General features: G+C 46.4%; 1 protein-coding gene across 1 annotated transcript; it reads left to right on the plus strand.

Annotated features, from left to right (window-relative positions):
* Positions 1–682: 682 nt before the first annotated feature.
* On the plus strand, positions 683–27,903 carry COG7 (component of oligomeric golgi complex 7). The gene is made up of 17 exons (XM_054042337.1): positions 683–868; positions 2,717–2,865; positions 4,364–4,480; positions 4,671–4,839; positions 7,223–7,305; positions 8,067–8,189; positions 9,974–10,172; positions 12,006–12,133; positions 13,284–13,438; positions 14,531–14,647; positions 15,800–15,865; positions 17,200–17,386; positions 18,679–18,819; positions 19,290–19,373; positions 21,537–21,651; positions 25,599–25,742; positions 26,474–27,903. The coding sequence occupies exons 1-17, from the start codon at positions 700–702 to the stop codon at positions 26,638–26,640; spliced, it is 2,313 nt and encodes a 770-aa protein (XP_053898312.1). The 5' UTR covers positions 683–699; the 3' UTR covers positions 26,641–27,903.
* Positions 27,904–27,997: the final 94 nt, after the last annotated feature.

Here is a 27,997-nt window from a genome sequence, read left to right on the forward strand (position 1 = left end):
GCCGCCAGGCACCGCGTGCTGCCCCCCCCCCCCCGTGCCCCCTGGCTCCGCCCCTATAGCTCCCATTGGTCATGGTTCCTGGCCAATGGGAGCTGCGGAGCCGGGGCAGCGTGCTGAGTCTCCCTGGCTGCCCACGCCCCCAGGGACAGCTCCCTGCCCTACGCCCGGCGCAAACTGGAGCCCGGCAACCCCAGCGCCACCGGCCCGGCCCCTCGGCAGGAGCGGGGCCTGGAGCAGGACGAGGCCCGTGGGTCCGCCGGCGGCTTGGCTGGGCCGCTACGGTGGCCGGGCGGGGCCGCTCGCAGAGCAGGCCTCGGGGCGGCTGGGTACGGTGGCCGGCTGGGACCGGCACCTGGCGTTTCCCGGCAACCTTTGCGCTCTCTGTTGTTCATGACACAACCAAGATGGCCGCCGCCGCCTGCGGGGACTGTGAGTCTGGGCGTCCCCTCCCCCACAGCCGGCCTCCTGCCCCTCCCCCGGGGCCTTGCGTGGGCTGGGGGCGTCTGCCCCGGGTGGGGCCGGGCCTGCGTGATGCCAGCTCCCCGCTCCCGGGCCCGCGGCGCAGCGGGGGCTCGGGCTGGGAGGGGCCCGCGGGGGAGGCCGGGGCGGGCGGCTGCGGGGCCTGGCGAGAAGAGCCCCCCCTGCCCCCCCGGTGTTACCATCAGCCCCGCTTCCCCCTTAGGAGCCCGGCGCCCGGCGATGGATTTCTCCAAGTTCCTGGCCGATGACTTCGAGGTGAAGCGCTGGGTGAACGGAGCCTTCCGCGCCGTGCAGCAGCAGGACGCGCCCGGCAAGGTGGACGCTCACGCCGCCACCTTGGTGATGAAGTTGCAGCTCTTCATCCAGGAGGTCAACAACGCCGTGGAAGGTGCCGCTGCGGGTCCTTGCGCTCGGCCGGGTGGGGACGGGGCAGCGCTCGCTGCAGCCAGGGCGGGTGCGAGCTTCCTCCAGCGACCCCGCCCTGCCGAGGGGACGCGATGGGACTTTCCCCACCCTTGGTCTTTTCCTTTAAGAACACTGATTCATGGAAACCCTAATTGCTTGGGAGGCGGGGTCAGTTTTGACCCATCTCCCGATTTGAAAATGGTAAATGTATTTGTTGAAATCGTTGAAGCACCCCATGTTGATATTTTGGAAACAAAACGTTTTGTTTTTAATGTTGAAACAACTTTTCATTTTAAAATGGTAATTTATGCTACAAAAATTTTCTTTAAAAAACAAAACAAAACGTTTAAAACAAATACAAGGAAGTTCTTCACGCAGCGCACAGTCAACCTGTGGAACTCCTTGCCCGAGGAGGTTGTGAAGGCTAGGACTATAACAGGGCTTAAAAGAACCTCCATGAATTTATCCAGTTCTAAGTTCATTAATGGCTACTAGTCAGGATGGGTAAGGAATGGTGTCCCTAGCCTCTGTTCATCAGAGGATGGAGATGGATGGCAGGAGAGAGATCACTTGATCATTACCTGTTAGGTTCACTCCCTCTGGGGCACCTGGGATTGGCCGCTGTCAGAGGACAGGAAACTGGGCTGAATGGACCTTTGGTCTGACCCAGTACAGCCGTTCTTATGTTCTTAAAAAAAAGTCAATATTGAAATGAAATGTTTCAGTTGACCTGACCCCTTTTTGTGTGTTTTGGGTTTTTTTAGATCGGGGTAGGCAACCTATGGCATGCGAGCTGATTTTTCAGTGGCACTCACACTGCCTGGGTTCTGGCCACCGGTCTGGGGGACTCTGCATTTTAATTTAATTTTAAATGAAGCTTCTTAAACATTTTAAAAACCTTATTTACTTTACATACAACAATAGTTCAGTTATATATTATAAACTTATATAAAAAGACCTTCTAAAAACGTTAAAATGTATTACTGGCACACAAAACCTTAAATTAGAGTGAATAAATGAAGACTTGGCACACCACTTCTGAAAGGTTGCCGACCACTGTTTTAGACTATTAGTTTGAGGATTTTGACTTTTTGTGCTGATTTGGAATAGGGAAAAAAATTGAAATTTTGAAAACTCTTGCAGGACGAGAGAATCTTTTCCTGCCCATGTCTGTCCTGACCTGTAGCGTCTTCTGGTATTCCAGCCCAATTGTTCTTCCCTCTTCTGCTGTCCTACCAATCCCCCTGCCAGCATTGCTCTACATGCTTTGTCTTAGTATTATTTATATACACTGATAGGCACTTACCAAATGCTCAGAGGATTGTCCCTAATATGCAGCATGCCCTGCTATTCCAGATCTGGAAGATCTTTTTAAATATACAGTAGAACCTCAGAGATACGAACTGACCAGTCCACCACACGTCTCATTTGCAACCAAAAGTACACAATTAGGCAGCAGCAGAGAGACACCCCTCCTTCCCCCCTCCAAAAAAAACCCAACCAAAAAGCAAGAGCTAGTACAGTATTGTGTTAAATGTAAACTGCTAAAAAAGAAGAGAGCAGCTTTTTTCTTCTGCATAGTAAAGTTTGAAAGCTGTCTTAAGTCAATGTTCAGTTGTAAACTTTTGAAAGAACAACCATAACGCTTTGTTCCGAGTTATGAACATTTCAGAGTTACGAACAGCCTCCATTCCCAAGATGTTTGTAACTCTGAGATTCTGCTGTAGCTTCAATGCAGCAATGAAGATTTGTTGTACACCATGCTCCTTGGGAAGTTTGTTCTGTGTGAGGGTTGAGTCCCTTGTCATTCCATTGCTGTTTGTTTCTGCAGAAACAAGCCACCAGGCGCTCCAGAACATGCCCAGAGTCCTTCGGGATGTGGAAGCCTTGAAACAGGAGGCAACTTTCCTGAAGGAACAAATGATCCTTGTTAAGGAGGACATTAAGAAATTTGAAGAGGACACAGCTCAGTCAATGCAGGTAACTTCTCTCCTCACTAAATATTTGCCTGTGATTTCCAGATTTGCTGTAGCTGCCGAAGTTACTGAAGGTGCCACGAGTACTCCTGTTCTTTTTGAAGACTCTGTTTTGGTTTGTGCAATTCCAGGGGGGCTCTGTTAGCTCTCTGCAGCAGTTTGAGCTCTGGTAGATGCTGACAAATAAGGGAGACTGATTTCCTGCTCTGATATTGTGTCCTTTTTAAATTGCCACGGTCATCCTGTTGCACTTCAGCAAGTTCTGAGGCTGAGATCCTAGATGCAAGGAATCTCTATGCTTTTTTCAAGCAGAACAGTCACTAAAAACTCCTACAATCTGGTAGCTTCTCTGAACTACAGACTGATTGTACGAGGCTTCAGCAATTTGATACCCTGTCGGCTGCTTCAGATTTTTCGTACTTTTGTGAAGAAGTAAAAAAGTTCTGGAGATATTGACTTTTTCTTATTGTGAATGAATGATAGTGCTTATTAAATTGAAGAACTAATAGAAGTGTCTAAAGCGGGATGTAGCATGGGCAGACGCAATGCAAGTGTCCCTACAGATTTTGCCTTGGTTCTGGGCTGCAGCACCCCTGATATTCCAGTCCAAAGCCTCTCTTAAGCAGAGAGTGATGCCGTATGGTGGTTTTGTGTGGGGACAGATGGGAGACTAGGTTGACATCCCCAAAAGCATTTTCCTTATTAACTCAGCCATGCACTGTGTACTCAGAAGTGAAAAGCTAATGCAGTACCCACCTTACCACCAAGACATAGATGTTAGCAACCCAGACTAGAACTAGCTCTGATCAGACCTTCATGAGCTTATAACTCTCCTCATGTGAGTGATCCATCTTTCATGACACGCAGCAAGCTGCGGAAGCCTTTATTGTCTGAGCTTATTGGTGGTGGTGTTGTATTAATACCATGTTATAGAGTTGCTTTGCATTTTTCCAGACAAAATGGACGCTAATTATATTGAATCCCAAATTCAAACCAGTTTATAGGTGTGCTTGTTTTCTTGTGATGATTCAGGAGTGAGCTGCTCAAGCAGAGGAGCTGATGGTTTATCCACAGTACTGCAGATCTTTGGTGAACTGTTTTGCAAGTTGTTTCTGCAGTTTTAGCTGCCATCAGAGCCCAGCCCCTTTTCCCTCAGATCACATATCCATATTACTGTTTAGAGTTGGGTGTAGACCCTGAATAAAAGCAACATTCCTCATTATGTTCTCAAATCTCTACTGATGATGCTCATCAGTTGGTTCAATTTTAAAATGGATTTTAATATCGTCAGCTCCTCGGAGAGATGATCCACTTCTGTGTAAATCCCTAAAATTGATTTTAGCCAACGTCCTTCTGAAATTGCTATCACCCAGTTTCTTAAACCCAAATATAACAGAAATAACCTTCTCTCCCCCCCCCCCCCCACCTTACTCCCCACCAAATCAAGCAGCTTCCACATTTGTCCCCAATTCTGATGGGCAGCAGTTCCATCTCTGTTTCAGGTCCTAGTAGAGCTTGATCGAGTGAAATCCAGAATGCAGCTGGCTGCTGAGTCCCTCCAGGAAGCAGACAAGTGGAGCACACTGAGTGCAGATATTGAGGAAACTTTTAAAACACAAGTAGGTACCTGCTTGAAAAAGACAAAGGCATGAAAATTGTCAATCATAAAGGAACCTAATTTTAAAAAAAGTCCTTTCAAGTCACCTTTCAAATGGAAATATGCCTCTGCTTCCCAGATGTCACTGTGGAACTTAGGACTTGGCATTTTTGATATTGTGTTAACAATCCCCTAACTTCCTTTGGTGGCAGGATGTGTCAGTGATCTCTGCCAAGTTAACAGGCATGCAGAACAGCCTGGCGATGCTTGTGGACACTCCGGACTACTCTGAGAAATGCGTGCACCTAGAGGCTCTGAAGAACCGGCTAGAGGCCATGGCCAGCCCCCAGATTGTGGCCACTTTCAACGCTCAGTCTGTAGGTCAGTACGGCTCTATTTCCCTTGTCTTCAGTGTAGATGTATTTATATGTAGGTGTTGCCTTCATCAGGAGAGCGAGTCATGGTGCTCTCAATAGCATGCTTCCAGCCCCCCAGCTGCTGTTTGGTGCTCCTTCTGCCAAGCCTTGTACACCTCCCACCATCTCCTATTCAATTTGTCCTTTCTTCATTTCTGTCTTTTTTTTTTTTTTTTTTCTTTTTTGCTTTGTTTGTGTGTTTTGGGGTTTGCTCACCAGAAAGCTAAATGCTGCCTGGGTTGGGAGTGTATCCATTGGGTCTCTTTGGGGCTGGGTTACGTGCCCTTTCTTGGCAGAACCAAACGAAGAGATGCATGGGACAGCAGCCTGCAGCCCAGTACGTGTTGGATTCTCCCATAGTCTGCAGCCTTCTTTCCACCCCTGGATGCGATCCAGGTTGGGGAATGTTTCTTGAGTGTGTTTAAGATCCCTGTAGCTGCTATATCAAAGAGCTGCTGAGCGTATGTAGCGTAGCTTGATATTGTAATCAGTGGATAACTTCATTGGGAAATGCTATGACTCTTTAGTGCCTTGTAAAAGGTGCATTCGAAACAAGGGAGAAAGTTATAAAATGGTTTGGGTTTTTTGGTCTGGCCTTGCTCCCTTTCCCCACCCTTACACTGTCCGTTTCTTATTTGTATTTCAGTAGCACCTAGAGCAGAGGTTCTCAAACTTTTGTACTGGTGACCCCTTTCACATAGCAAGCCTCTGAGTGTGATGCTCCCCCCCCTTAAATTAAAAACACTTTTAAATATATTTAACACCATTATAAATGCTGGCGGCAAAGCGGGGTTTGGGGTGGAGGCTGACAGCTCACAACCCCCCATGTAATAACCTTGCGACCCCCTGAGGGATCCTGACCCCCAGTTTGAGAACCCCTGACCTAGAGGCCTCCATAATGATCATGCTATTGTGCTGCACAAACACAGACTGAGACAGTCCATGCCCCAATGAGCTTATTTTCTACTTGAAGACAAGATGCAGAGTGAGACAAGCAGAGGGAGGAAGGAAAAGGTTAATATGAAGGGTTCATGTGCTTGTGTTCTTTTTCACACTCTTCCTCCTTTACTCCTCTATTCTTTGCTTTTCTCTTCCCATTTCCCGTCACTCTCTTTCTGGTCTTCCAGTCCATCACACTGGCTTGGTTTCCTTAGGTTCTGCACCCATCTGTCTCAGTATATGTGTCTGTCTTGTTGCTGCTCTTGGGCTGTATGGCCCTTTTGCAGGCAGATGCAGGAGACACAGTGATGTTTGAGAATGTTTTCTCCCACCGACAAGGAGAGAGCCTCATAGAAGCTGCATGATATTAATGTGTCCCATATGAGTTCTTTAGATATGTCATGTAGCTGTGGTAGGAAACTGACAGCAGGTGGCGCTTCTGTATTGGCAATGGGTCCATTGCTTGGCTTAGGTATTCAAGAGGTTCTGGCTCACTTTGAGATAAATGCAGCCCTGAGTCTATTACCCTTTTAATATTTCCTCCGGAGCAGCTGGCAAACATACATTTCCTTTCTGTTGATAGTATTTCACATGTTCTTCTGAGTTCTTCAAGAGATCTTTCTTAGATCTGACCCTGTAGATAGGAACACAGGACAACAAATGTGTCCTTTGGGGCGGGGGGAGGTGCTGTTCTCTCCTTTGTACTGCTCTAGAGCAACCCTAGTTACTTGCTGTGTGTCAGATTTACAGGAAGCCACCTGGGCCCTTCCAGCAAACCAGAAACAAGTTCCTAAATACGTCATTACTAACATCTCTGAACCCAAGTGTTTTTTGTAGACAAAGCCGTCCCCACTGTTCCGGTAATGCAAAGGGAGCAGGGAGACTTTCAGGCTTTGAGTAAATGGTAGCTGGGTCATTTAGTCAAGGTGAAGAGACAGCTAGTTGTGGTCCTGGCACCTGGGGGTGAGGAAGGTAAAACTGAGGAGTGCAGTTCGGTTCTACTGACACGTGCTCTGGTCTGGAGGGCACTAGTCCTGTCTGTCTGAAAAAAGCATCTAGTCTTTTTGGGACTCAGTACTGTTACAGGGGGCCTGGAGTTAGAAATGTTTTCCCAAGGGAAGTTTAAAAACTCTTCCATCATCACTTTACTCTACCACTCTGGAATTTCTGTGGCTATGGATTCAGAGGCAGCTGCCCTAGGTGAAGGGAAAGGAACACAGGGAGGCCTTGTCACTTTCTTCACGTATTGTGGTGCTCCATCCCACACACTGTATCCAGGCTCTTCTTCAAACTGAAGAGGGTGGATTTTCCTGCTTAGTCCAGAAGACTTGTTTTGCTCAAGGCAGTACCTCTGTCACACAAGTTAGGAGGGTGACTTGTTAACTAATGTTCTGTGTTGTTGTATTTAGACCAGGCAAAAGTGTTTGTGAAAGTCTTCACTGAAATTGATCGGATGCCCCAACTCCTGGCTTATTACTACAAATGTCACAAGGTATCTAGTCTCTGTCATGGTCACATTTTAATTTGGGGGAGTGAAATGTGAAGTAGTTCCTTGGTTTAGCCTGTAGGGGGGGCTGCCACTCTGGTCATCTCACTTGTCCAATTTAAACTGAGGATGACGCCTGTTCTCTTCCACATTTCATCCACCTGAATCTTTTCCTGGCTGTGATTACTCCACACAAGGGGGTTTGGGGAATAACTCTCCAAAGGAGTCTTCTTGTGCCTTCCTACAGCAGCTAGTAGGCCAAATGAAAAATGTACTTGTGCATCCCTCTGTGCCCTGAAAAGGTGTTTAGTTGTTGCTTTTTCCTCCTTTTATGATTTCTGGTTGTTATAAACTTTATTGTAGTTTGCTGCTGCTGAATTATGGAAACTCTCTTCAGATGGGATTGGAATTCTGGATGGTTCATTGACCTTAACCTGATCCTCCAAAGCCCTATTATCAGTGGGCCTTGTGAGGATTAGCTTCAGGGCTGGGGCCTGCCAAATATTTCAACTGTTATGGGGTGGTATTGGTTTCAGTCTCATTTATGAGCAAAATACCAAGGTTAATGAAATCTTTGGATAAGCCAAGAAGCCTTTAGCTTCACGTTTTAAAGTCTGAGCCCTCTTGGGTGCTGAATGATCGCAGGGTGGTGCGTTCAAATCTGAGGGATGCTGCCTTTGAGGAAAAGCAGTTTCCCTAGGACATGTCTCTGTTTGAGTTAACAAGGCCCAGTTCTGTAGCATGAGTGACTTTTATTACCCCTGCAGGTGCAGCTGGTGACAGTCTGGCAGGATCTTTGCCAAAGCGACTTAAGTTTAAATCGGCAGCTGACTGAACTGTACGATACTCTGCTTGGAACATGGCACTCACAACTCCAGTGGGTCATGCAGGTACTGTTACTATCAGTTAACCACATCAGTGCAATGCCTGGGAACGCAGACTGCAAATTCCCATAAGGCTCAGAATAACTGATCAGCTCACAGACTCATTTTGTGCCTCTTCACTAAAGTCTTGGAGCTTGCTTTGAGGATCTAGCTCCTCTGCTGCCACAGAAAGATTAAATGTTTGACTCAAGACCAGTGGCAGTATCTCTGCATTGCTGCTGTTAAAGCTGCTCTATCTCTTTCATCGCTATCGTACATGAAACCTAATTTGTCAGTGTTGCATTTTGTTCTGTGGCAAAACATTTGAAATACCTGAATTTCAATATCGCCTGACCTAGAGGAGGCCCTGGAGGGATTGCTTGACTGATTTGTGGTGGTTTGTGTGTGACTTCTGGGGGAACTCCTGCTGGAACCCCTCAGGATTGTGCAGTACCAAGAAAAGCATTTGAATTTGTAAATGCAGAGCTTACCATACTTACACCTGACCCCAAAAGGAGTTAGCCTCTCTTCATTTAGCCTAACCAATTATGTTGGACATTGTTGAGTCTGTCAGCGTTTTCACCCGTGAAGGGTAAGGGAGATCGTTATCTTATGGGTATGAAGCCTGTAACATGGGCTGAGGCCTTTCCTGCAAGGATACCCAGCCTTACCTTGAAATAATGTCTTGGGATTTTTTCCTGCATAACGATTAGTTGTGAATCACAGTTCAGATGCTGGCTTATTCACTAGCATGTGCTCTGTGAGGGGCCTTGCCATGTGGACCAAAGCTCATGTCACCCAGGGCTCTTCTCCCTAGTCCTCCTGCACTGCCTGTGTTAGGAAAACCATTTTTTCTTTCCTGTTCTACTTGCTGATCATGGTTTTACTGCTGCAAGTTGGATACTGGGGTTATATGTTCTGGTACTGCAGTGGTGGGGGCTGTATAAATACCTAGAGAGAATAGACCAGTCAGTCAAAGTGGTGATGATAAAAGCTACCGCAAACAGAGATGAGGGTGATGGATATGAATGTGAAGCTAGCCTTATGCTGATCTAAGGATAACATTTGCCAGCTGGTTACATTCTCGCTGGGGCTAGAATATAGTGCTTCCCAACTCTCTCCTCGGTCCATCCTGACCAGTCACCTAGCTGCTTATTCATGGGATTCTTTATCCCTTTCCTCATGCCTTTCAAAGGTACCTGTTTAAATTGTGTTTGAAGACACAGCATGCTCTCTACCTTGTTACTCTACTCTGTTGCCCATTATTTGCCTGTCCTCCTTTGGATCCAGCTTCTGCTCAACGTCATAGATTCTCTGCTGCCTTAGATAAAGCGCTCTCCTTGTCTGGGCTCTTTAAGTGATAATGATCAACTCTGCTTTCATACCATTTAGTCAGCCTCTCCTGCGTGCTGAACCAGCAAGGTTCCAGAAATCTGACCTGGCCCTGCTTTTAGTCTGGTAATATTTGTGAGTTTTCAGATGCGCTCCCATTAGTGTTAGTTGGAATTGCACATGCCCAGAGAGGATCCAATGATCTGGCAGTTTCCTGAGTGCAGTGTTCTTGATGTGCCACACAATTGCCTCTTAATGAACATAATTTAAATCTCATCTTTGGGGCAGTTTAGTCTCTTCTGCTCTGCGAATTGTTTCTGGGGGCTTCTGCATGGCTTCTGTTGACTAGGTCATTGTGCTGGTGTCCTTGCTAAAGTGGTGGAGCGTGGGGCGGCTCCTGTTCTGGGGCTCAGTTTACACAGAAGCAGTGGGCTGCTTCTGCTAACATGCTCATGCTAACAGCTTTCTTGTTCATGCAGGTTTTTAAGAACCCCCATGAAATTGTGACTGTGCTGCTGATCCAAACATTAGGTGCCTTGGTGCCTTCAATCCCAGTCTGCCTCAGCACCGCAATGGAGAGAGCCAGCCAGGAAACCAAACTACATAAGCTGCTGGAGCTGCATGACACCACAGCCCACTTTGCAAGAGGCTTGGAAGTAGCAATGGTGTCTAACTTAAGTAGGGACGGTTATTTCAAATATTCCCAGACTTTATGGTGTATTTTTGTGTAACCCTCTGTACAGGCTTTGGGTTCTGTGGTTTGTGTTTCGTTTTTCACGTAAGGGATTTGGATTTCATCCACAGTGTTTGCTGTTTACATAATGTTTGTACTGAACTATATATTTAACTTATCCCAAATCTATTGACACAATCCTGGCCTTGTTTACTGAAGCAGGGCTATTTTGATACTACCTTGCTACCTTGTGTAAATAATGCTTAGCACTTTCCTTTTACAGCATTTGTGTGGGTGAATTACAACATCCCTATAAGGCGGATCAGTTTTATCCCGGTCTTATAACTGGAGAAATGGAGTCAGAAGATACTTGACTTGTCTGAGATCACATGGCAATAAAAGCTCAGGAGTTCTTGGTTTAGACCGCACCTCTCTTAACAAGTTCTCCTAATCATTTGCTTTCTCAAACTCTGCAAGGGAAAGTTTGCCAAAATGGTTTTCACTGGAATTTAAAAAAATGGTGGAAACCGTTCTGTTGGTCTTAAGTTTTATGGAAACCATGTTCTAACCAAATTAAACTGCTGGGTCAAATTTTATTATTTCTGACGTGTGCTTTTGTTTAGTGCCTAAAAGTGTGCTGTTCAGAACAAAGTAAAGACCCTCTCCCTGCCCTAAAGCATTTGCAGTTTAATTTTAGATAGAAATCCATGAGTGGTTGATGCAAACCATTGAAGGTAAGGGAGGAAGGAAGGTGAGTTAACAGCAGTGAGACCATATGATTATATAGGCTTAGCACAGTTTTAATTTATGAACGTTTATACTTGTATCTTAATTTAGCACAGCGTCCCTTCAAAGAGAGTGTTCAGGAAATTCGCATGTGAAGGTTGATGGGTTATCTTTAACACTGCATTTCCTGCCTGTGTTTGCTTTGCATCCTACTCCTCAGTTATTTAAACCCAGTTTTAGTAGATTACATTTAACTGCTGTGCCATTCCAGGAAGTGTGGCTGTTGTTCTGTGCTTGTGTTCCACTTTTCATTGGAAGTCATTGTGCACTCTTAACAAACACTTGCTACACACTGGTCTGGCTTAATTGGGGTAGGTAACAAATACCATAGACACTCTATAGAAAGAATTTGGAGAGAAGAAGCCGAAGTCTGTAAGATAAGATAATAGGAAACCAGTTACTGAACTGTTGAGAGTAAAAGTTGCATTCTTTATTTGCATATTATCCTGCAACAAGGTGGCATGCTCTAAAAGCCACACACACAAGCAGAAGCATCACAGGAATGGGGGAGCTGGGTGACTAAGCAGATTGGCAGTGGGGCATTGGGTCAACTGGTTCACTTTCAGGCCAGGTCGGGAGTGACGGTGGCTGTGTAGTAGTCTACATGAAATGAGTTGGCATCGTTTATTTTAGGTATGGATGAAGACTGTGTAGTTTCCTTTTTGATGGGACATAAAATGAGACTTATGCCTTCTGTAGGCAGGCACCGTTCAGACAGATTCCCTGCTTCATCTCTGATTGTGATAGCTGGCTTGAACTCTTGTGACCCCAGATGGTTCTTGAGCAGCCAGGAATATGGCTTAATAATTTCCTGCTGTGCTTGTTGAAATAGAATACCTGGGGATTGAGGCGCCGATAGTGATGATATTCCCATTTGTTTAAAAAGTCTGCAGCTCAGCTTTAAAGCCGCTAGGCAAAGTCCCAAGGGATATGCGCACATGGTAGTGGCTGTCAATAGGCACAACTCATTGAAAGAGCCTAACATGCTGCTTTACGGCCACCTTGTAGCAGTTCGTTTATTTCTTTGTACGCTCACTTCTGATTCCTTGTAGAAGAGCATAACCTGGTAAAAGTGATGGAACTGGTGGAAGTAGTGTATGGTCCGTATAAACCCTACCAGCTGCGGTACGGAGACCTGGAAGAAGAAAATCTCCTCATCCAGATCAGTGCAGTGCCCTTGGTAATGTAATGTATTCTGCTCCATCTGTACAGTAGTAGCCCGCAGGTCATTGGAGGCTGATATTTATAAGTAGTTTAAAGGATCTTTGTTAGGGTGGTTGGACCCTAGATTTTGGCTAGCATTTTCCAGTTGCAATTTCCTTTGATATCTTTCTTTTAATGAAATATGGCTTTTTTCACCTAAGTTATAAAATTAATTCCAGCAGCTTTGTCTGCTCCTGGGCAATCCCCCAGTAACTGGTGCTTCATGCATCTGGTGTAGGGGAAACCTTGGGGATAAGCAGACAACTTCTTGGACGCTTAAGCAGACTATTAGAAGCAAGGAAGAAAACCTCTGAGTTTGCCTTGTCTTTTAACCTTTTGTATATGTGACCTTCAGTCAGGATGAGTGGAGGGTGGGGTATTGTGTTAGGCGCTGTACAGACTAGAAGATAGTCCCTGCCCCAAATTCTTATGCTGCAAGTGGATATACCAAACCACTGCAGGGAGGATGGCATAACCATGACAAATGGTTACATAGACTAGCGATGTGCATTCCTGCCTCCTCTGTTGCTTTCTTACCATAGACTGAGTGGGTGGGAGAGGGAATCTCCTGTAGCAGTGTTTCTCAACCTGGGGGTTGCAAGTGCTGGGCCGGCTTTAGGAGGTGGCTACCAGGGCAGTTGCTTGGAGCCCTGTGCCACAGAGGGCCCTGCAAAGCTAAGTTACGTGCTTCTGCCCAGGGCGGCGGGGCTCAGACTCCAGCTTAGGAAGGGGCTCACCATTTTTTTTTTTTTTTTAAAGAGTCCAAAGAGTGTCGCCAGCAAAAAAAAAAAAAAAAAAAGGTTGAGAAACACTGTCCTATGGGAAGGTTAGGTCAGTGTGTTTTGTCTGGAGGCAGTGATGAGAATAGGAAAGGGCAATCTGACTTTTATGTGCTGTCACGGTGTAGGAGGATGAAAACAAAGGAGACTGCTAGCCCTCAGTGCACTCCAGGAGACAATTAGACGTTGACGGGAAGGTTTGCCTGTTGGGTTAAACTTCCTCCTTCCCCATCTGGGTGTTACAGCAACTACAGTGTTAGCTACAGAATGACCTGATACAATGTGGTTACTGCAGGGACACTTGTTGAAGGAGGGTTGGGATCAACCAGTGTATTTTTTGTTCTCCAGGAGCATTGGGAAGTAATTGACTGCGTCCAGGAACTGAGCCACTCGGTGAACAAACTCTTCAGTCTGGCTTCTGGAGCCATCGACAACTGCGTTAAACTCACCGATGGGCTGGGGGTGTGTGGGCTGCTGAAGGCGCTGAAAGCTCTGTTCAAAAAGTAAAGCATTTTCTGTCTTTCTAATACACTTATCCCGGCGAGTGAGCGAGTGTTCCACAGGTGGCTCTGAATGCAATGGGGGGCAAGCCTGAGGACTTTGTGGTTTGTGATATCGTCACGTTTCTATAGACACAGCTAGTGTTGAGCATAATCCCTTCCCTTGTGATCTGCCACTCGGCTCAGCCAATAAAGATCCCTCGACTTGTTGCTTTTCATGAAAAGTGGAAGTTAAACATGACTGGAGGTAAAGCTCCTCATAGCCACAGTATGCCTGAATTTTCATTGATGAAGTGCCTAAAAGCACTTCTGGGAAAGAACCACTTCGGAGAGGACCTAATAGAAGAGAGGCATGGTAGGCTGGTGAGCATAAACCTCAGTGGGGAAACGTGTACTTTAAAGTGCACAAGTGACCTTCCACTTACAGTATTTGCTGCATACCTTCCCTGTAGAATGAGTGGCACTAATTAGAGGCAATGTATTTTTTCCTATTAAATCTATTACATACTCCCATTTAAGAGAGCATTCCAGTACTGATTTCCCCTACTTATCCTTTTTTCCCTGGGCCAAGGCAGCTGCTAACCTTGCATAAACTAAGCCTTGGCATCAGTGCATTATTGTGGGGAGTTCTGTGGGGAGAGCCCTATTCTGTGAGTAGGTGAAAGCAGAGCACTGCTCTTCGATGAGGGAACGAGAGATCTGCGAGCAGCAGTAGCCTCTGACTTTGGCTCATCTGCTCTAGAAGAGAGCAGTAATGCTTGTGACGCCAGAAGTGCTCTGCTCATACCTGCTTGATAACCGTGGCTTCCTGTCACTTAGATGCAAAGCAGTATTACTGCTTCAGCTATTCTGACTGGTGCTCTACCCTACCCCCTTGTCCTCCGGGTTGGGCCTGGACCTGTCACTGCTGGCCACCTCTAGCCTGCAAATGTCGGGACTTGGGCTGGAGCAAGGAATACTTCCTTTGTGCTCCTCTCCTTGTTCAAGTGCCTCTGGCTCTTTGCCTGAGACGAAGCGAACTGCTCATAGCAAGTGCCATTGCTGTAGTCTGAGGTCTTATTCCATTGTCTGTCTCTGCTCCATCTCTTTACACAGGTATGTGTCTGACTTCACTACTACTTTGCAGTCCATAAGAAAGAAGTGCAAACTGGATGATATCCCCTCGGATTCCCTCTTCCAGGAGGACTGGACCGCATTCCAAAACTCTATCCGGTAACGTGACCGTATGAGCCGGGCTCTTGAGAAATGGTGCCTGGTATTTGGTCCCGAGGGCGAGCTGGTTTTTAGGTGAAAATGGAAGTGGGGGAAGGTCACTTTTATTGTCTTCGGCCTGGGGATTTTAGCTTTTTTTTTTTTTTTTTTTAGCTCCTTCTCTATTGCTGGAGACTCCCTTTCGGACGTATGAAGAATCCCCACTCCCATTCCCCATTTTTTTTTTTATTTTTTTTTTGGCTAATTCTGAGTCTCTTCGCCCACCCATACTCTGTTAGTTTTGAGTAGAGCTGAAATTAACTAATGGTTTTCTTTGTGGCAACAATTGAATGAAAGCTCTCTGACATCTTCTCCTGCACACAAGCCTGCGTGGTAGTGTTGTCACTACTGTGGAAAACAGTGTTTCTAATTTGATTGCTTCTTCAGAGCCAGGCTGCTTGGGGAGAAGGGAAGGCAGGACACTCTATGGTGATAGTGGCTGCAAAACTAGAGGGTTTTTTGTTATTCATTTTTAAAAACATCTCCTTAGTGGGATGGAGAAGTGATAATTTCTGAAAACCCTAACAAACCCCAAGGCAGTTGGAACCCTGGAGCCTTTGTCTCTCAGGCCGTAACCATCTGAATGCTTAAGAAAGGGACACTCCATAAGCTAGTATGATCTACTTTAAAGTTGGTTTGATATCAGACAAATGTGGCTCTGATGGGCCCTGCTAGTTCAGTTTCACATAGGGCTATGTCTACATGGCATCTAAATTAGTGGAAGTGTTAGTGGAGATTGAGCGTTAGGTGTCTGTTGGCATTTTAGGCACCGTGTTGACTAATTCTTCTCAGAGCAGGACACATCACTTAAAATAGCAACAGTCACTAGGGCTCCCACCATTGGAGCTGAGCTGGTGTTAGCCATGGTGGGAATAGTGCAGACCTGGCTACAGTGCGACTTCAGCAGGAGAGAGTGAAGGTATGAGCATCAAGTTAACTGCCAAGCTGAAAAAGTGATTCCTACCATGGGAGAGCTCTCGCCAATCACCCAGTGAGGAACTTTATTCCCAGAGACTTGCATACTAAGGCTAGATGGCGTGAGGGAGAGTCTGGGAACCTTTGTGCTGCCTACCCCAGGTTCACAGTGTGGTGTTTTGTTCTGTTCCCTCCCAGGATAATAGCTACTTGTGGTGAACTCCTTCGGCAGTGCGGGGACTTTGAGCAGCAGCTAGCAAACAGGTAGGAAATGCTGGGGTTAGCGTGCAAGCCGTATGCGTGTCTATCCAGTTAAAAGGAACCAAACCCCGAGGTGCTCCGTCTGTATGGAGGCTACAGAAGGAACGCAAGAGCCAATGAACTGTGATAATGGCTGTGAAAAAGTAGTGACTTTGTGTATGCAGCCTGTCCACCTAGGTGTCCCTGGTCAAGACCCAAATGTGTAATGGCCTATAAAATGGAGGGGGGGGGAATAAGAGAGGCAACAGCTTGAAACGTTATGGGGTTATAAAATGAAGCTGGGCTTCCTAATGCGGGACGGTTAGAGGTAAGAGCATGCACTGGCGGAGTGAGACAGCGTAGATGCTATGCTGTGTGGAATTGAGGTTCCTGGGAAGGCAGGAAATGCAGCCAGTAAAGTTTCCTCCTGCTGCTGCTGCTGTTGGGAAGTTCTGATGAGCAGCTTATTGACAAAGCCCCATGCCACCGGTCTCTCTTATCAGGAGCCATCTTAGTGACTTCCAGGAGATTCAGGAGCTAGGTAAATAATCAGGCCAGACAAAAGGAGCATGCCCTGTAGTGCTGAGGCGTCTGCTTTTCCATGGAGGATTCTGTAAATCACCAGCTAATGGGAACTTGATTTGCAGTGTACAAAGAATGGCGTTTGGGGATGACTGGGAGAGCAGGTAAGGGGACATTTTACAGAGGATGCCCCAACTCTTAACCCCTTAAACCTAGGACTGGTTTTGTGGTTGGGTTGTCTCCCATCCTGATTTTGGGGGTGAGATTCTGGCATGCTGCAAGCTTATTATTAGAGTCCCTACAGATATCTGTAGCTGCAGTGTGTCCTCACATTGCCACATGGGAGCAAGTTTCTGCTGCAGATAGATCTGTGGAATGGCCACCTTATGTCTTAGAGATGTTCCTTTGGCCCTGGAGGGCTCCCTCTGGGACTTATGCTCCAAGATTGGCTGCTGGAGTGAGGTGGAGGTCACCACAGAGCAACACATGGCACCATTTCTGCCAACTGTGGTAGGGAGGATGTGAAATATAGTAGGGCAGAGTGGACTAACCACAGGGCCCGGTAGAGGCTGCTTAACTTGTTTGTCAAAGTTTAAAAAAAACATGTGGAGGGCAGGGGGCCTGTTAGCTTTCTCTGCTTTATTTCTCAAGCTGGAGCCTTGTGTGTCAGTAAAGCTGGTGATGCTGAGATGGGGCCTCCTAGAAGGGACGGGGGGAGATTCCAGGCAGGGCTGGGGCAGGGGCCATGGGGGAAGCTCAGGAATTCTCTTGGTGCAACCCAGTGCCAACTTCAGTGGAGTTTGCTTTTAACTTTTAGTCATGTTGGTTGGTTTCAGGATTTTATCCACTGCTGGGAAGTATCTGCTGGACTCCTACAGCCCTTGTAGTCTGTCTGGCTTTCAGGATGCCAACTCTGCGGAGAAGAAGAACTCAGTCAAGAACCCCTGGCAGGAATACAACTACCTCCTGAAGGAGACTCCGTCTGAGTATGCCAGCCTCATGGAAACACTCCATACCCTAAAGGTAGGACTGCAGTGCTGCCCAGGACACATCTGGCAGTTGGGGCCACTGCCTGGTCACATGCCTCCATAACAGCAGCCTGTTGATTGGGAAGGGCGTTCCAAGTTCTCCTGACACACCCAGTCCCAACAGAATGGAATGTCCAGAGCTGTGAGGCTCTGGGCTAACTCCCTCTCTCTGAAGCACAGAGCTCTGGTTGTGTGCAGTTCAGATGAGATATCCCAAGGCAAGAGGCAATGGAAAGTTTGTATTTGAGGGCCACCTTGAGCTTCAAGTCTGGTCATTGTCTTTCCAAGACTTTCTCAGCAGGTTACACTCTGCTGGTGTACCCATCCTGAACTGTAATTCTGCATGTGCATTCATGCGTGCATCTGTGAACAGGGTAAAGCAACCCCACTTATCTTCAGTACTGATCTAATTTATGTATGTTTGCCTTCATTAGAACGTTTGTAATAATAAACCTAAGTTATTTGTTCTGTCTTCCTTATTTTCCCAGGGTGTTCTGAATTTTTTGGTACTTAAATTACATATAACTCATGCATCGCTACCCTCAATATTACGCATTTGACTTGTGTAGAAATAACATAGTCACCTCTCTGTATTCAGCCTTCTCTATACCAATTTTTTGTGCAAAGCTTTTCCTTGATTCCGCACAGCAGGCCAGTTGCTTGTGCCCTTTGAGCATGGTCATCTAAAGGTCATGTTTGTATTCCTCCTCCTTATTTCTGTAACTTCATAATAGCTTTAGTGAGCAAATGGATTATATTATCTAAGTTTTCTTTTAGTGATTGCCTGGCAGTGTGCAATAAAATCTCTGTGCTGTTGCCAGTCCCTCCTGCAAATGGGCAACGGAGTTATACGGAACCAGGGAAAATCTTTTGGTTGGATTGTGACTATTAAGCTTTGGTTTGTACTGCCTGGGGTGTGGTGAGGGCGTGCTGCTAGGAGTCAGCCACAGTTTCTTGTGAGGAGTGCATACTGCAGTGGCAGTTCTTCCACCCTTTCAGCAGGTACAGCTGTGCTCCCCTCCGTGCCTGACCAGGTCTGCTGGCTGGTGTGGAGTGGATGTGGTGGTGGAGGGTGCCACCCTTCCCTGTCCCCTTTCAGGGACCTTGCTCCCTAGGGGCCTTAAGTAGGAAGGGGAGGTAGTGCTCTCCACTGGTACTGTGTCTGGCCCTTGCAGGATAAGGATCCTTTGTGCTGAGCCCAATCAAAACCTTTCCTTCTAATATCTTAACCTAGGCCTCCTATGATCAGTTAAGTGACATCTGTATGTAACTTCCTTTCTGTGTTAGGAGAAAGGGACGAGTAACCACAACCTGTTGTCCGCATCTCGATCTGCCCTTACCCACCTCAACCAGCTAGCGCACCAGTTGGCATTTGACTCTGTTTTCCTTCGCATCAAACAGCAGCTCTTACTGATTTCTAGGATGGAGGTAAGTTCTCTGGATGATTCCACTGATCCAGCATAGCGAGTGGGAAAACCTGGCATGGATATCTCCGCACACTGTATGGGAGCCTGGGACTAGTAAGCCCTCATTGCCTCTCTACTGGATGCCCTCACACCTATGGGGATTTCTGTTTCCTCAGATGTAAACTCCCTTCTTGGAGCTGTGCTCTTGCTTCAATGGAGAGCCCCAACAGACCCACCACCACTGCATCATCTGCTGGGATTTGTGTCTTCAGCATTCCCACATTTCTGTGAAAATAATTAATTTCAACCTATGTACAAAGAACTGTGAGAAGTGTTTTAGAGGAGGGGTCTTTCCACAGTCCTTGGTTTCTTTAGGAGTCCACTGGCAATCACGATCCCTGTTACCATATGACCCCCCTCCCTTTCTTTGGGACTGCTACTCATGCTGGCTGAAGAGAGCTTTGACTGGTTCTCTGCTTGACTCCTTCCTAGGGCTGGAGCTCAGCTGGCATTGGCGAGACGCTAACAGACGACCTGCCAAACTTCAGTCTGACTCCTCTTGAGTACATCAGCAACGTAAGAGCACATGGGGATAGTTTCTAGAAATGGCTGAATCTTGGGGGACTCTGTAATTTGGCTGTCTGAGTATTTTTGTTCATTGTATGAAGGCAGGAGTTGCTGTTTTGTTGGTTCAGATCCCTACCTCTGGGATTTCTGTTCACCGCTCTGAGAATTTTAGGCAATTGTTGGAAAGGGACCTCTTGTAAAGGGTGCCAGGAAAGCACTGAGGTTTCTGGAGAGCCCAGGAAAGGTGGTGAAAAATGACTTCTCTCTTGAGTTGTGTTAACACTTGTACTGGGGTGGGTTACGCTGCCACAAGTCCTCGGCACCCCCCTGCTTACTTCCATTGTAACTATGGAAAAGTGGCACCTTTCAGCATCTCTTCAGTCATGCAGCTCTTGGAGAGGCTAACTCAGCAGAGTAATCACACCAAGCACATAGGGCTGGAGTTCCTGCCGTATGCTGGGATGACTTTGTGTCATTATCGATTTGAAAAGAGCTTGATCTCTTTTCCCCTCAGTACCTGGGAGCCTCTCCAGTCTCCCTTTGTGCTGCAGAGATAATCTTCTGGTGCTGGGATGGCAAGAGTGAATGGGGGCCGTGAGCCTCGCTGCATAGTTCTTGCTGGCTATATCTGTTTAATCCTTGCTCACCAGCAGAGGCTTGAGGACTGCTCCCTAACCTCTTCCAACTGCTGCTTCTCATTATTGCCTCTAAATGGGCCAGGGGCAGTAATTCCGAAGCCTGGGCCAGTGAGTAAAGATCAGTCCGATACTCAGGAGAATTGTACTGACCTACTGGCTGCTGATTGCTCACTCCACCCCAAGTGTAATTTGACAAACCGGAGGATGTGTGCTCATCACTGTGATGTGCCCAGGGCAGCACTGCTCTCATTCTTCATGTCTCACTCTCAGACATGCACGAGGAATAGACCCTGAGGGGTATGCCCCAGCTGAGCGCTGAAGGGAGGGCCTGAGGCCATAGGATGCGGTCAGTTCATTTCCGGTGTTGGCATTCTGAAATTTGCCTCTCCCCGCTGCATGTAGATACCAAGAGTTGGTAGCCTGCTGAACTTTGGGGTCACTTCCCATTTATTTCTAACTTCAGCCACCTGGGTGGCTTCTGTTACAACACAAGGTTCCTTGGCAGTGTAGCAGGAAGAAAAGAGAGGGGACACCCAGCCACCACATTCCTGTAACCAAGCTGCTGACGCAGACTGCCTGAGAGAGGCCCTGGTGGAATTGATGAAAGTGATGGATAGGTTTGGCAGCAGTTGAGTGCACTTTTAAACCAAGCACATCATGGCCTCAATTAGGGTCACGTTCTGTAGGGAATTTGAGCCTTTATGGGCCCAGGAGGGGCTTCTGGGACTTGTTCAGATATAGAAAGTCTATTTCCTTTCCCAAGCACTCTTCAACCTGTGATTGAGAGGGGAGCGTGATTTATGGATTGAGACAAGTGGGAGTCTCCTTGGGTGGCCCCCAAACCAAGCTGCTGCATGGCCAAAAAGCTACAAGTGCCTTTTAAAATCAAATCCACGTAACTAGCCGTTATATGTAGAAGAGAGAGAGCAACATGAGCTCAGTAAAAGAGATGTTAATGAGACTGTTAGCTCTCCAGAGGACCAGTGGGTGAAGGCAGAGTGCTCTGAGCTGTACCCCTGCCCAGAGCCGCCTGTCCGGGGCATACAGGCAATCGGTGTGCAAAGGACAAGGGTCATGCACTCCTGCCTGGGTTTGTGTGGCCTCAGTGGCATTCTGGGAAGGATCGTGTCTGTAAACTTATTCTCGTGTAACGTGATCCTAAGGTTCCTGTTCCCTGATTTCGCTCCGAGCAGACTGTTTGATTCCCATCTACAAAATGAATCACCAATAATTCCTGTAGGGGTCAAAGAGGCAGTTATAGGTGTGAATCTGTGTCCCAGTTTTTCTTGTCATTGTTGCTCCTGTAACTGGGCCTTGACCTCTTGGAAAATAAACGTTGTTTGTATAAAGGGAATTAATGGCCAGCGAGCGATGGACGTCACTTCCTGGCGTAGTGTATGTTGGTGAGCTGCTGTCACGGTCTGTGTTCAGACCTGGTAGGTGGGGATTCCTCTCATTCAGTGAAGTGCCCACTTAATGCACAAACCTTAATAGCTCAGTGTCACACTTACAGTCCTTTTCCTTTTTATCCTAGATTGGACAGTATATCATGTCCCTCCCACTTCATCTCGAGCCATTCGTTACTCAAGAAGATTCTGCTCTGGAACTAGCCTTACATGCTGGAAAACTGCCGTATCCTCCAGAGCAAGGTAGGACAAGACCGATTCCCTGAGGTGTCTGGAGGACAGCCTGTGTTTAGCATTGCAGGGGGTAAGGCCATGTGAGGCTGATTTCCCTGCTGATGTGGTACCTTACTGTGTAACCATATAGTGCCTTCCAATTGTCCCTCACGAATACTCACAATGAGACCGTAGTTAATGAGGAAAACTTCAGCACCTTCACTGAAACCGGCAGCGTTAGGTCAAGCTGTGCTGATGTCTGTATTGGGGGAAGTTGCTCTGCAGAGGGGATGAGCCCCCATGGGGGGTATGTGTGAGAGTGAAGAGATGAGTCGGTTAACGAGCCAACCCAATGCATTATTTAGTTCTATTGGAACTGTCTCACGATCAGTGAGAGTTCCTGGGAAATGCTGTGTGGTTACCTTTGGGTGTTGAGTTCAATCACAATTGTAGCTGCACTTGATGTGTTCACTTATTTCTAGCTCCAAGTCTTCATTATTTGTGACAAAGCCATGGAGCTGTGCTGTCAGCGTGGAAATGTCCATCATGAGTACCCCTCTGGCTGGCATCAGACCACTGATGTTTGAGAGAACCACTGTCCACAGAGAAGCTGTTTGGATCATTTGTCTAGCTATTTAAAGATCGTATGATCTCAGCACTATAATAAGCCATACCTAAGTAGCACATAGTGACACAAAAGTGGACAGAGTGCTGGGGGAAGCAGATCTATGTTTCATTCCTAGCTCAGCCACTAACTCATTGTGCACCCTGGGCAAGTCGCTTCACATCTGTCTGTTTCAGTCACTGCATCTGTAAAATGGGAACAACACTACTTCCTCTTCAGCTTTGTACCGTGCTCTGAGCTGCCTGGGAAAACAGCACTACACGAGTGCCAAGAATGATGATTAATTAAAGTATTAAATGAGGGAGGATAACATTTAAACAAATTCACCACTTTGGTTGAGTCTCTTCTAAATAACATCAATGCATGGCCTGTCAGACACCATCCCTGTCTCTTGCCCTCTGGTCCCATAACCCTGCTCTGGGGTTAAATAAGCTTGTGGCATCATGTCCAATCCTCTCACCTTCTCCCTGCTCTCCTCCCTTCTGTTCCTGAGTCTCCCAGTGCTTCCACACAGCCATCAGCTGTTGGTATGTGACTGGCTGAAGCAGGTGGGCACGGCCCTGAATGTGGTGAAGTTGAGTGGTGTTTTCAAGGAAACCGCTTCACTCACTGCAGTACCGGTAGTCCTCTTCGAGCCCTTGTAGCTGGCAGGAGTGAGGTTTCTGTGAGCGCTACATTTTGGCCCTCCTTTGTGTTTCTCAAAGACCTCAAATGAGGCTTTTGGCTTTAATAAAATAAAAAATATATGGAGATATACCTATATCTCCTAGAGCTGGAAGGGACCCCGAAAGGTCATTGAGTCCAGCCCCCTGCCTTCACTAGCAGGACCAAGTACAGATTTTGCCCCAGGTCCCTAAGTGGTCCCCTCAAGGACTGAACTCACAACCCTGGGTTTAGTAGGCCAATGCTCGAACCACTGAGCCTATCCCTGCCCCCGACCTGTCCCTCAATTCTGTATTACCTCTGTGCTTGTACCCTTACATGGCATGGAAAGCTGGCCTGGATAGCTGCTCATGTGACATGGATGCCAGTGCAGATATGTGCATACACAGGGCAGGCGATGTTGGGGGTATGCTGGATTGCCGAGCAGCTTACTAGACATACTATAAAGAACAATAATTATACACAATGTTCATGTTTCCAACCTGCCCTTGTACCCAGATTGGCGTAAATAAGGATTATCAAGGACTCTTCCTTCTGCTGTTGCTAATCAGATCACTCAGACCTCCCTGAGAGCTGAAGGAAAGCACCTGTAACTTGATTTCCTCATTCTATATCCTTAGTGTTAAATTAAATTGTAAAGTGGCTTGGTCTGCAATATTTAATCTCTTATGGACATTTGTTTTCACTGACAATTGAAGCAGTGTATGGCTTGATGCTTTGTGTTCCTCATAAGAACGGCCATATTGGATCAGACCAATGGTCTATCTAGCCCAGTATCCTGTCTGCTGACAGCGGCTAATGCCAGGTGCCCCAGAGGGAGTGAACAGAACAGAGCAATCGTCAAGTGATCCATCCCCCGTCATCCACTCTTAGTTTCTGGCAGTCAGAGGTTTAGGGACCCCAGCGCATGGGGTTGCATCCCTGTCCATCGTGGCTAATAGCCATGGATGGACTTATTTTCTATGGATTTATCTAATTCTTTTTTGAACCCAGTTATAGTTTTAGCCTTCACAACATCTCTTGGCAATGAGTTCCACAGGTTGTCCGTGCGCTATGTGAAGAAGTACTTCCTTTTGTTTATTTTAAACCTGCTGCCTATTAATTTCATTGGGTGACCCCTGGTTCTTGTGTTGTGTGAAGGGATAAATAACACTTCTCTGTTCACTTTCTCCACACTATTCATGATTTTATAAAGTCTATCCTATCCCCGCTTGGTTGTCTTTTCCGAGATGAATAGTCCCAGTCTTTTTAATCTCTCATGTGGAAGCTGTTCCATAACCCTATTCATTTTTGTTGCCATCTCTGTATCTAATTCCATTTCTAATGTATCTCTTTTGAAATGGTGCAACCAGAGCTGCACGCAGTATTCAAGGTGTGGGTATACCATGGATTTATATAGTGGCATTATGATATTTTCTGTCTTATTATCTATCCCTTTCCTAATGGTTCCTAACATCCTGTTCGCTTTCTTGACTGCCGCTGCACATTGAGCGGAAGTTTTCAGAGAACTATCCACCGTAATTCCAAGATCTTTCTTGAGTGGTAACAGCTAATTTAGACCCCATCATTTTGTATGCATAGTTGGGATTGTTTTCAATGTGCATTACTTTACATTTATCAACACTGAATTTCATCTGCCATTTTTTACCCAGTTTGAGATCCCTTTGTAACTCTTCACAATCTGCTTTGGACTTAACTATCTTTAGTAAATTTGTATCATCTGCAAACTTTGCCACCTCACTGTTTACCCCTTTTTCCAGATAATTTATGAATATGTTGAACAGCACTGGTCCCATACAGATCTCTGGGGGACCCTGTTATTTACCTCTCTCCACTGTGAAAAGTGACCGTTGATTCCTACCCTTTATTTCCTGTCTTTTAACCAGTTACTGATCCATGAGATGACTTTCCCTTTTATCCCATGACTGCTTACTTTGCTTAAGAGCCTTTGGTGGTGGACCTTATTAAAGTCTTTCTGAAAGTCCAGTTACACCATATCCACTGGATTGCCTTGTCCACGTGCTTGTTGACCCCTTCAAAGAATTCTAATAGATTGGTGAGGCATGATTTCCCTTTACAAAAGTAATATTGACTCTTCCCCAACAAATCTTGTTCATCTCTGTGTCTGATAATTCTGTTCTTTACCTTTTCCTCCTGTAGCTTGCTAAGAATACGACGTGTGGTTTAGCTTTTGATGTTAATGACTTTGTCTCATTAAAGTATTTTCGTATTTAAAAGGGTTTCATTAGCTTTTAAAACACCTCACGTGTAGCAGTGAACAGAGGACGCCTTGCATGCATACGTTCTGCAGGGACCTTTGTTGCTTATTGGAGGGCTTCTCCATGTCTGAATTAGAGAAAAAGTGCTGGCTCCGGAACCTAGCCCACTGCTGTGCATGATTGGCTCACATCACTATGGAAATGACTTGATGAAGATGAGTAACATGAAGAAAGAGTGTTGTGTATTTAGCTACCTTTTAATGTGAGCTAGCAGCTGATAACAAGGAAAAGAGCTAGCACCAATCACCACCCCACTCTCCATAGACCTGTCTGTCAAAGTTCCGGTACCTTAAAGTTTTTAGATTAAGCTGACTTTTTCTTTTACCTAGCACAGAATCCACCCCCCGCTACAGACTGAGCATGCGCAGACTGGTCGGGGTTCTGATGGCTAATGAGAACTTTCTGTTCAGGTGACGAGTTACCTGAGCTGGACAACATGGCTGACTACTGGCTAGGTTCCATCGCCAGAGCTACCATGCAAACCTACTGTGAAGTTATCCTGCAGATTCCAGAGCTCACCCTTCACTCAGCGAAGCAGCTTGCCACGGACATTGGTGAGCGCAGAACACACACTGTCTATGAGCTGTTTCTCCCTAGCAGGCCTTACTCTCCTAGACCCCAACCCTGCAGTGTGCAGTAACCTCCCAAACGGTGTGGTTTGCTGCCATTTCCTAGTGGACTTTTTGGGAGATGAGAGTTTGTAAAGGAGCTGCTCGATATCTTGCATATCAAGGCTTTTGATGATGTTGCAGCTAACAGCTGAGATGGCTGGTTAGTGGTTCAGTCTCAAAGCCCATCGTTCCCCATTGGTGGGCTGCAGTCTGGCACACGCCCTTAGTGCCAAGACACACTCTGAGTGAAATGTCAGCTAGTACAGCTGCAGAAAGAAACGAAGGGGTCAGAGTTAGAACCCGACAGCTTTGTTTGGCAAGGCTTGTCTCCTGGACACTTGGAGAATCTGGGCCTTTCCAATAGGTGTTGATGGGTTGGGGAGAGAAGTGATTAGTCTGTGCAGTTACTGAAATGTAGCACCCTGTGCCTCATTCCTCTGACCAGAACCACTGATCACGTAAAGCAGTAACCGAAGATCCAAAATATAAGACGGGAGCCAGCCACTATAAGATTCCAGCCGCTTTTCGGGTGCTGTGAATTAGTCTGAACTAGTGCTGATGGACAGAGGACATCTGGTGTGCTCTGGGGCAGAATTGCCATGCCACTACTTTGGGGACTGTTTGACATAGTAACCGTTGCCTGTTTAAATACATTTTGTCCTTCAATCTTGTAGATTATCTGATAAATGTGATGGATGCCCTCGGCCTTCAGCCTTCGAAGACACTACAAAACATTGTTACTCTATTGAAGACCAAACCAGAAGACTACAGGCAAACGGCCAAAAGCTTGCCCCGCAGGCTAGCAAGCAGCATCGCCACCATGAGAAGTGTGGACTATTAACTCCAAGCCCTCGAAAAACACCAGCAGGGGAGGTCTTGGCTAAAGGCTAAATTTCGTACATTGAATTTTTTCTCCAGTAAACTTTCCAAGGATGATGGGAATTTGGTTGGGGAAAAGAGGAATTTATTTGTGACTCATTTAATACATTTTCTTCATTTGGAAATGTTGCGAGAGCTCTCCAGGTGTTTTGAACTATGAAATGGAAAAGAAAAATGTCTTAATGACCACATTTCCCTTTAGCCATCTGGGTGACCTGGCTGCGTTACAGCTGTCTTGTGACAAGTGTTCTGACGCTAGCTGGAGAGTACATGCCGCATGACAAATGAAATGATGGGCTTTTTTAGTGCAGTCTAATTAATGCGGACTGAAATTACAGGGTATGTGCAACGTGGATCAACTGAAATGAGGACTCTACTACCTGCAGGCAATGCCCATTGCTCAAGTCTTTCATTATCCACAATCTCATGAAGGTAGTGTCTCAGCAATTAACAGAAAAGGCAGGACCAAACTAAGCCCTGACAACAAAACCAGTTTAGTAGGTTGTTTCTCAGGAGATTTTCTTCCTTCTGAAGCTATTGGGAAGCTTCTAGGGAATTGGATGTAGCAGTGTTGTAGTCTTCTTGTGAAATGGATGCAAGTGTGGTGTGTGGGTTTTTGCGAAAAGGCTTATCTAATCTAGGAACACTTCCAAGGGTATAGGCTCGGGGAAAGTATAAACTGATCCCACTGTTGGGATTTTGGCTGTGTGGGATCATGGTTGATACAAATGCCACTAGGGGAAACTCTGCAAGGCTCAGCTTCTGGGAACCTTTTTTGGGTGAATCAAGTCTTAGAAATTTAAAATGCCTGATTTTTTGGGGGGAAGGGAGGTGGTGGTGGTACTAGAAGAATTTCCCTGGAACATCTGCACCAGTGTAGTGTCAGTCTGAACTGCTTTTCCAAGCTACCTATAGAATTTGATACTTCATCTGCAACATTACTTTAACCAGTTTTTTTGGCAAGAGAGGAGTCCTGATCTGGAATGCAAACCAACACAAATATTCAGGTGTGTCTTGATTCTAAGCACAGGCTGTACCCGAAAGGGATTACGACTCTCTTGGTTGCTGGCAGCAGCAGCCCTGAGGTTTTACTGCTCTCCTATCCGAATGGAATCATCTATTTGACAGTGAACTTCCCTCCTCTGAAGTGTACCTTTTATCTGGTGTGTACTTAAGAAATGTGCAGTTACAGCCCATACAACCAAATAAAAATGAAACCTCTCTACTGCAGAGTTGATTTTCTTTCTCTTTTGCTCTAGCACTTTGTCCTTTCTCCCTCTTTTTCCAGCTAGAACAGAGGCATTTTTCTGATCTCAGTT

The sequence above is a fragment of the Malaclemys terrapin genome, chromosome 10 (assembly GCF_027887155.1).
Source record: "Malaclemys terrapin pileata isolate rMalTer1 chromosome 10, rMalTer1.hap1, whole genome shotgun sequence".
Classification (NCBI taxonomy): Eukaryota; Metazoa; Chordata; order Testudines; family Emydidae; genus Malaclemys; species Malaclemys terrapin.